Source organism: Hemisphaericaspora subhashii (genome assembly GCF_019202705.1).
Source record: "Hemisphaericaspora subhashii strain CBS 10753 chromosome Unknown scaffold217, whole genome shotgun sequence".
Classification (NCBI taxonomy): domain Eukaryota; kingdom Fungi; phylum Ascomycota; class Pichiomycetes; order Serinales; family Debaryomycetaceae; genus Hemisphaericaspora; species Hemisphaericaspora subhashii.
This window is the reverse complement of record NW_026057310.1, coordinates 1-8,387: the sequence shown is the minus strand read 5'-3', so window position 1 is coordinate 8,387 and position 8,387 is coordinate 1. Positions and strand designations below refer to the sequence as shown.

General features: G+C 31.1%; 4 protein-coding genes across 4 annotated transcripts; 2 read left to right on the top strand and 2 right to left on the bottom strand. All coding sequences in view use genetic code 12, as the record gives it.

Annotated features, from left to right (window-relative positions):
* Positions 1-1,945: 1,945 nt before the first annotated feature.
* On the top strand, positions 1,946-3,754 carry ILV3 (dihydroxy-acid dehydratase; the record flags this gene model as incomplete). The annotated part of the gene is made up of 1 exon (XM_049407211.1): positions 1,946-3,754. One exon carries the CDS (start codon positions 1,946-1,948, stop codon positions 3,752-3,754), a length of 1,809 nt encoding a protein of 602 aa, XP_049263350.1.
* Positions 3,755-4,032: 278 nt separating this feature from the next.
* On the bottom strand, positions 4,033-5,340 carry APM1 (Apm1p; the record flags this gene model as incomplete). Its single annotated transcript, XM_049407210.1, has 1 exon — positions 4,033-5,340. The coding sequence occupies one exon, from the start codon at positions 5,338-5,340 to the stop codon at positions 4,033-4,035; it is 1,308 nt and encodes a 435-aa protein (XP_049263349.1).
* Positions 5,341-6,336: 996 nt separating this feature from the next.
* J8A68_003361 (uncharacterized protein) lies at positions 6,337-7,707 on the top strand (the record flags this gene model as incomplete). Its single annotated transcript, XM_049407209.1, has 1 exon — positions 6,337-7,707. The coding sequence occupies one exon, from the start codon at positions 6,337-6,339 to the stop codon at positions 7,705-7,707; it is 1,371 nt and encodes a 456-aa protein (XP_049263348.1).
* A 152-nt stretch (positions 7,708-7,859) lies between these two features.
* On the bottom strand, positions 7,860-8,387 carry J8A68_003360 (FAA24; the record flags this gene model as incomplete). Its single annotated transcript, XM_049407208.1, has 1 exon — positions 7,860-8,346. A coding segment is annotated over one exon (487 nt), but the record flags the coding sequence as incomplete, so codon positions are not given.

Here is an 8,387-nt window from a genome sequence, read left to right as displayed (position 1 = left end):
AATTGGTGGTTGAATGAATCAGTGAATTAGGATATTTCTTTGTGGACAATAAAGAGGAAAAAGAAAGATTAATGAAGTCAAACTTTTTTTTTTGCAATCTATGTGCTGCAAATATTCCTATTCTATTTAGAAGCAACACAAAAAAAAAAGTCACTCTCTGAAAACCTGATACCTCCTATTCAAATAAAGGCAAAATTGTCCCCGAAGAAACCTCATTATTCACCAAGTTGTTCACCAGATTGGCTCTTTTTTGTTAACTTAAAAACTTTTGTATGTAAGGGTGGATGTTTGGTTTCTAACAAAACAAGTCAATCTGGTGAACAATTCCTTTTTTTTTATGTCGAAATTTATTCATTTTTTCGCTTGGACTTCTTGAATCCTCTAGTCTAACTTTTTTAGCTTGATTCTTGCTTTCATTGGAGTACTTGATTATAAAAACGTACTCTTAATAACAGGCATTGAACGGTATTTAGAGCCCGACAAGATCGCGTCCACATCTTGAAATATATATCTCCCACATTGGGACTTCTCAGAACTACGAGCATATCTAGGTGATATTGGTTCGATGAATTGAAGTCTCCTCCAAATGGATACTCTCTTGTGATAATTGCTTTTCCATTCGACAAGATGTCTGCAGCTATCTGAACAACGTAATTCCTTGCAATTCCCGTGTCTACTAAAGTTTTGCCTACCAGTGCGTCTAAATTAATAAGTAAGATATCTCAGGTAGTTTTCGTTCCATTGAACATAGAAAAAGTCAAATTCGACGTAAAAAATTGAATTCGTTTATTTTAAATGAATCTGTCGCAAGCAACTTCTTGCTATTCTGATTCTTCATATTCCAGATTATTTAGACCCAGAATTCAAGCTGCAATATGAGGATTCGTTATTGGATTCTTCTATATTGCTGTATTGCATGGTTTCAGACTTATGTATGATTTTAAACATGTTTATTAAATATGCATTTTTTATCAAAGAATGGATTGGGATGCCTTCGACTATAGGAAGACTTCTGATTTTCAACTTCTAACCAACTGGGGTTAAAAAAAGTTGGTTGCAAAAGAAGCGAACCCTGCAATTTTCTTAGGCTCCGTTAAGTGGGTGATACAAGCAACAACAACGGCAATGAATACACTATGATATCGGTTGGTGACGAGTTGACGACGAGTCCATGATTTGGCCCGATTAAGAAGTTATAATGTGGCTCATACTTGACTAACTGAAGAAGAAGAAGAAGAAGAAGATATTTTCTAAATCTCATTTCTTTTGCAACACCAGAAATATTTGACTTTGATGGAACCATTAGCCAAGAGACATTTCTCCTCACCTAAAATGTCGTCCAATCATAATGTCGAGTAGAGTGCCTTAATGTAATCAACCTAAAGGAGACAACCTCATTCACCACACATGGGAAAGGCCAACATCATTATAATCATGGCTCAGCAACCCAACGAAAGCCTTTTACTATCCATCTCGTTCCCTCTATCAAATTACCACTCCTGTTTTACCTACCATAATTTATATATGTCATAAAAACTAGAAAGCAAGTCTTATTATGCCTCAAGGAAGTAATAAAATTCACATTATGAAGCCACCTTAGCTGATAGACATAATGAATGATATATTGTGAGTGGACTTAAACGTCACATATTCTAAGGAATTGGGTTATTTCATATATTTAATTGTTGAAAGTACATACCAATATATGATTTTAATAATTACCAATTTGTTAATTCTAATTGGAAGAAACAAATGGGAGCGGTTACGGCGCGATACAGGATGCAGGAATTTTTTTCCGTTCCTCCATCTTCAAACAATCAATCAATCGCACACCAATTTGAGTCATCAATCAAAAGACGACAGGAATGAAAAATTTCAATTCTTTTCAATTATTCTTCTTCTCTTCTTTCTTCCAACACACAATTGCACTCCCCAAGTAAACAAGATGAGTTTCCTCCTTACCAAGAGAGCAACTTCACTCAAGAAGTCTCAATTATCCACCCTCCTTGCCAAATCATTCTCCACCTCAATTCCAATCTCGCAAGAAAAAAAATTGAACAAATATTCTTCCATCGTCACCAATGATCCTTCTCAAGGTGCATCCCAAGCCATGCTTTATGCCACCGGTTTCTCCGATGCCGATTTCTCCAAGGCCCAAATCGGGGTTGGTTCCGTCTGGTGGTCGGGAAATCCATGTAATATGCATCTTATGGAATTAAACAATAGATGTAGTGAATCGGTGAATAAAGCCGGTTTGAAAGCTATGCAATTCAATTCAATTGGTGTTAGTGATGGGATCACCAATGGGACCGAAGGGATGAGATATTCATTACAATCACGTGAGGTTATTGCTGATTCTTTTGAAACTATGATTATGGCACAATTATATGATGGGAATATTGCTATTCCATCTTGTGATAAGAATATGCCAGGGACTTTGATGGCTATGGGTAGACATAATAGACCTTCGATTATGGTGTATGGTGGGACTATTTTACCTGGGTCTCCAACTTGTGGTACTAAGAACCCAGCGGTTGCTGATAAGATTGATATCATTAGTGCATTCCAATCATATGGACAATATTTATCAAAACAAATTACTGATGAAGAAAGAGTGGATATTGTTAAGCATGCATGTCCTGGCCCTGGTGCTTGTGGTGGGATGTATACTGCTAATACCATGGCTTCAGCTGCTGAAGTTATGGGGATGACATTACCTTTCTCTTCATCCGCTCCTGCTGTTTCTAAGGAAAAAGCAGCTGAATGTGCTAGTGTTGGTGAAGCCTTAAAGAATTTATTGATTATGGATTTGAAACCAAGAGATATCTTGACTAAGAAATCATTTGAAAATGCAATTGCCTATATTATTGCCACTGGTGGATCTACAAATGCTGTTTTACATATTATTGCTATTGCCAGTTCTGTTGATATTGAAATTACTGTGGATGATTTCCAAAGAATTTCCGATACAACTCCATTATTAGCTGATTTCAAACCAAGTGGTAAATATGTGATGGCTGATTTACAAAAGTATGGAGGTACACCAGCAGTCATGAAATACTTAATGCAAGAAGGTTTCATTGATGGTGAACAATTAACCGTCACTGGTAAATCAATTAAAGAAAACTTGAGCAAACTTTCCGGCTTACCAATTGAACAAGATATCATTCGTCCAATTTCTAATCCATTAAAACCAAGTGGTCATTTACAAATCTTAAAAGGTACACTTGCCCCAGGATCTGCAGTTGGGAAAATCACCGGTAAAGAAGGGACTTATTTCAAAGGAAAAGCCCGCGTTTTCGATGATGAACATGCATTCATTACTGCTTTAGAAAAGGGAGAAATCAAAAAAGGTGAAAAGACAGTTTGTGTAATTAGATATGAAGGTCCAAAGGGTGGTCCAGGTATGCCAGAAATGTTAAAACCATCATCTGCATTAATGGGATATGGTTTAGGAAAAGATGTTGCCCTTTTAACTGATGGAAGATTTTCAGGGGGATCTCATGGTTTTTTGATTGGACATATTGTTCCAGAAGCTGCTGAAGGTGGTCCAATTGCTTTGGTGTATGATGGGGATGAGATTGTTATTGATGCTGAAAATAATAAAATTGATTTATTGGTTGATGAAGATGTTTTGGCTGAAAGAAGAAAGAAATGGAGTGCTCCTGAACCTCGTTATAAGAGAGGTACTTTAGCTAAGTATGCTAAATTGGTTAGTGATGCCTCAAAGGGTTGTGTTACTGATTTAGTTTAGTTGTATCTGATTACATTTTTAGTTGAAATTAAAGTTGTCGATTTGAAGGACATATTTTTCAATTCTTATGACTGATGAATGATTGATCATTTGTGTTTTAAGCATATTGCTTGTTTTTTTTTATATATATTACGGTAAAAAAGGTCATAAATTAATTTATTTATGTGTGTATAATTTTAAATATCCCAATGAATGGATTTTCTAAGTTTAGAAAGAGTTCAAATGAATGTCTATTAAGCAGTAAAAGATCTAAGGTTGAGGGGGGTATATATATAAAACTATTTCATTCTCACGGTATAATCGTCACCGCTTTGAGTGATATATCTAACCCAAGGATAAGATTGATATTGTAATTTAGGTTCATTAATCCTTAAGTATCTAACTTGAATACCACTAGTTGTAAAATATGGAATATTAAATGTTACTTTTATAGGTTTCTTAGTCATAATTGATTCCGTATCAACAACTGCAGGTAAACCTAATTCTGCCCTCATTATATATTGTTTCCCACCGGGGAAAGTTTTTAATTTCCATACAAGACAAGATTTCTCAGGAATCCATTTAACTGTTCCATATTCAGGAGTGAATTTTGGAGTATCGGCATCTTCTGGGATTGGAATTATAACTTCTACATTATTTGCAGTTGATTTCTTTTTGATTTGGGTTTTCACTGAACATATGATTTCAATACGAGAATGTTTATGAACTTTAGTTTTACAATTGACAAGGATTAATGGTTTCATTAAGAATTGGGCTGATGATAATCTATATGACATTAATGTGAATTCACCATCTGGTGGAATAAATGTTATTATTCTTTCATTTTCAAATTTTGATAATCTAACACATTGATGGAATTTAATATCTTCCATTTCAATTCCTTTATTATTTGTATCGGCGGTTTCACCTGAAGTAAAGATTCCCTTATCATTAAGACCTAATCTTAAATCTGGCATACCACTTAAATGAGATTTAATTTTAACTTCTCCCAAGATTTCACTATTTAATACTTGACCTTGGGCATTAATTAACATATTTATAGATTCAACCACATCTAAAAATGCTTCATTCTTTTTATAAAAGATACCATCTTTTCTCCAACTAACAGCATTAGTAACTGCATTTGGAGGTTGAACTAAATGATTTGGTGTTGATCTAATCAACGAATAATAATCTTGAGTAATATATTCTTTTAATATTTTTGTATCAGTAGTTTGAGGAACACCAAAATCCATCATTTCATCTAATAATTCATATATAATAACAAAATTATCTCTAATACTTTCTTCTTCTAAAGATTTGAAATATTGAGTCATAACTTCAATTAATTTGGATAAGAAAATGACAATTGCCATAATGTTTTCATTCTTACGAGTTAATGCACATAGGTAAAGATTATTATGATTAATGAAAATGTAATTGATCCCTTGATGATTAATAAATGGTTTATATTCTCCTTCATCATTCTCTAAATCTAATAATAATAATGGGAATTTCTCAATCGTATTGGTTGGGATATCTCCCTTGTAATCTCGTGAAAGCAATGGCTTACCCTTTATGTCTAGGAAATGAATCTGTGATGCCATGATGATGACTTATTACTACTACTTCTATTAATTCTTTAGTAATTGGCTGGTAGCTGTATGGTTTTTACAACAACAAAAGAAAATGACAAATTTTGAAAACTGGTTTTTTTGTTTGTCGACAAAAACATCCAATCTTCAATAATAGGAAGCACTTCGTATGGAAGTAACACAGCCTACTACTACTTCTACTACTAACTTTTACCAATACCATCTCAAGTCAAGGTATACAATGATATGGTACAAGGAATAAGCCAGTTGTCTTTTTCTCTTTCTCTTTTGATATTTCAAATTGGTTACATCTTTAGAAAAACATCTTTTTGTCAACAGCAGCAACAACAACAGTAAATTAAACAAAAGATTTTGGTTGCAAATGTAACATTCACCAGTTGCTGGAATAGTTGGGAAAGGAAAATATGATGCTAAGTCAAGCCCCTGCTGAGTTGGATAGCTTTCAACAAAAGCGACAATAAAGAACCAAAGGTATCCCTAGAAAAAGTTCGCATAAATACCGGAATACTTTGTATTGGTATAGCTGTACCAAGGGTGACTTAATTGTTCATTTCAATTAAATAGACAAAGCTCTAAGTAAAAAAGGATTGAGAGATTTGCTCAAATTATTTAATAAAACAATATTTAACTATTATTAATTAATAGTAGCACAACCCCTTCAACCATCAACCCTTCTCCCCTATATATCTGACTATGTGTTTGTGAAAGAGTTAATTGTGTATAACAATTCAAACAATTGTTTATGGAAATGAATGAAATAAATAAATTTCCTGTGGAGAGGATATTCTCGGGGTTGATTTCCCGTGAATCTCCGCAACAAATAAACGCTATCGAGTTTAAATTAAAATTCGTCCTATGTAATTAATGAAATTATTCCAGATGAAGAAGAATTTATAAAAATTTATAAAAATATTTCTCTAGAAGACTATTGGCTTGATTAATTGATTAAAATATAGAAAACAATTTGTATAACATATCAAAAACATCATGTTTGATCATATTTCTAAGAGTATTAAGTTATCTCTTAATCTGAAACAAGATGATAAATATAGTATATTTAAATTACATAAATATGCTTATTTTGGTAAATTAGAATTATTTAAACAATATTATAATTATTCAAATCATAATAAATTTGAATGGACATTAAATTATTGTATAATTATTGGAATATTAAGAAATATTGAGTTTGCTAAATATATTTTAATTAGTAGTAACTTGATGAATAAGAAGAATGGAAGGTCTTTTGTTTATTCAGATTATTTAATAAGTTCATTTATAAATAATGGTGAATTTGATAAAAGATTAAATTATAAACAAGGTTTCTTACATACTGATTTTTTAGCTTTAACTAATAAAGAAAATGTTTTAAAATTGATTGGTAAAGATCCAAATCTAGATTTGTTATTAGCTTATATTGTTACTATAAATTATAAACAGTATGATAAAGAAGATATTTGGAATCAATTGAACATTACAAATCAATATTCAGAACATATTAAGAAACTTGTATATTATTATAATTTACCTGATTATGATAATAAATATCCTAATTATAAATTTGCAATTAATGTGTTTACCGATTTATCAATCTTTTCTAAATTTAAATATAATGAAGGAGATTTAGATTTAAATTTATTTAATAAGAAGATAACTATTAAATCATTAAAAGAGATTTATAATTATAATGATAATTCACCAGAATTAGCAAGTTTTCATTATTCTAAGATAAGAAATATTGATAAATATATTTTAAATCATGAAACTAAGTTATCTATGGGGAGATCTACTAGTAATAGTGGATGTGGTAACTATTCAAGAAGAGAAATCTTAGAACATGTTGAAAAGGCAATTGAATTATATAATTCAGGTAAATTAATCAATGTTTGTATATCTAAATTTGTTTGTATTGATCCTGAATATTCATTACAATTGATAAAAGTACAACATAATGATAAGTCGCCATTCTTAATATTTTGTAATTATGGATATAATGTTGAATATATTAATGAATATAAACTTATTAATCCATTATACAAATATGTTTTCTTATATTCAAACATTTTAATTAATAATACTAAAGTTTATATGATGAAATATATTGGTATTGATGATGACCAAGATGATTTCATTGAATATAACTTAATTCAAGCTTGTTTAGTATCTGGTAATATGGAACACTTTGATCAATTAATGTCAATATATAAGAAATTAAACAAATGTTATAAATTAATTGATTTTGAGAATGAACAATTCTTGGAGAATAATTATATCAATATTAAATTAGATGAAGAAGAACTTAAACTGCAAGTTAAATTTGATATTTCATATTATAACAATTATAATTATTTGGTTTGATTCTACTCATGTATATAGAATATAAACACAGTATGCTTAAAGAGTGATTTGGTAATTAGGGGAATAAAATAGCAAACAAACACGGACTTGATGATTCTAAATAAATAAATAAATAAATATAGAAATACAAACCTAAACTAAACACAAAACCATTACAACTTAGCAACCTTCAATCTTGCAGCCAATACCAAAGATTGTTCAATTTCATATAAACGATGGAAAATAGCACCAAAGAATCTGGAGGCTACTGGTCTCTTGATCTTGAAAGTAGGAGTAACAACATCTCTTTCAACAGTCAATGGATTAATTTCAATATGAATATTATGTAATATCTCAAATCCATGTAATTTCCCGTTAACATTCTTATTTATCATGTCTAAAAATTTACTCTTTACATTGACACTATTCATTTCAATTAACATTTCTTCACTTGACATACCAATCTTATTATAGCCAAGTTGATTTAAAAACTTCAACCCTTTTTCATATTCAATACCTACAATCCCAACCAAGTATTCCTTCAACGAATCACCATGGACATATAATTGACTAATCATTGGATTGGATGACAAATATCTATTCTCAATCTTTTCAGGTGAAATATATTCCCCTTGTTGTAACTTAAAGAAATTCTTCACTCTATCAATAATACTAATCCTACCAGTCTTTGGATCAACACT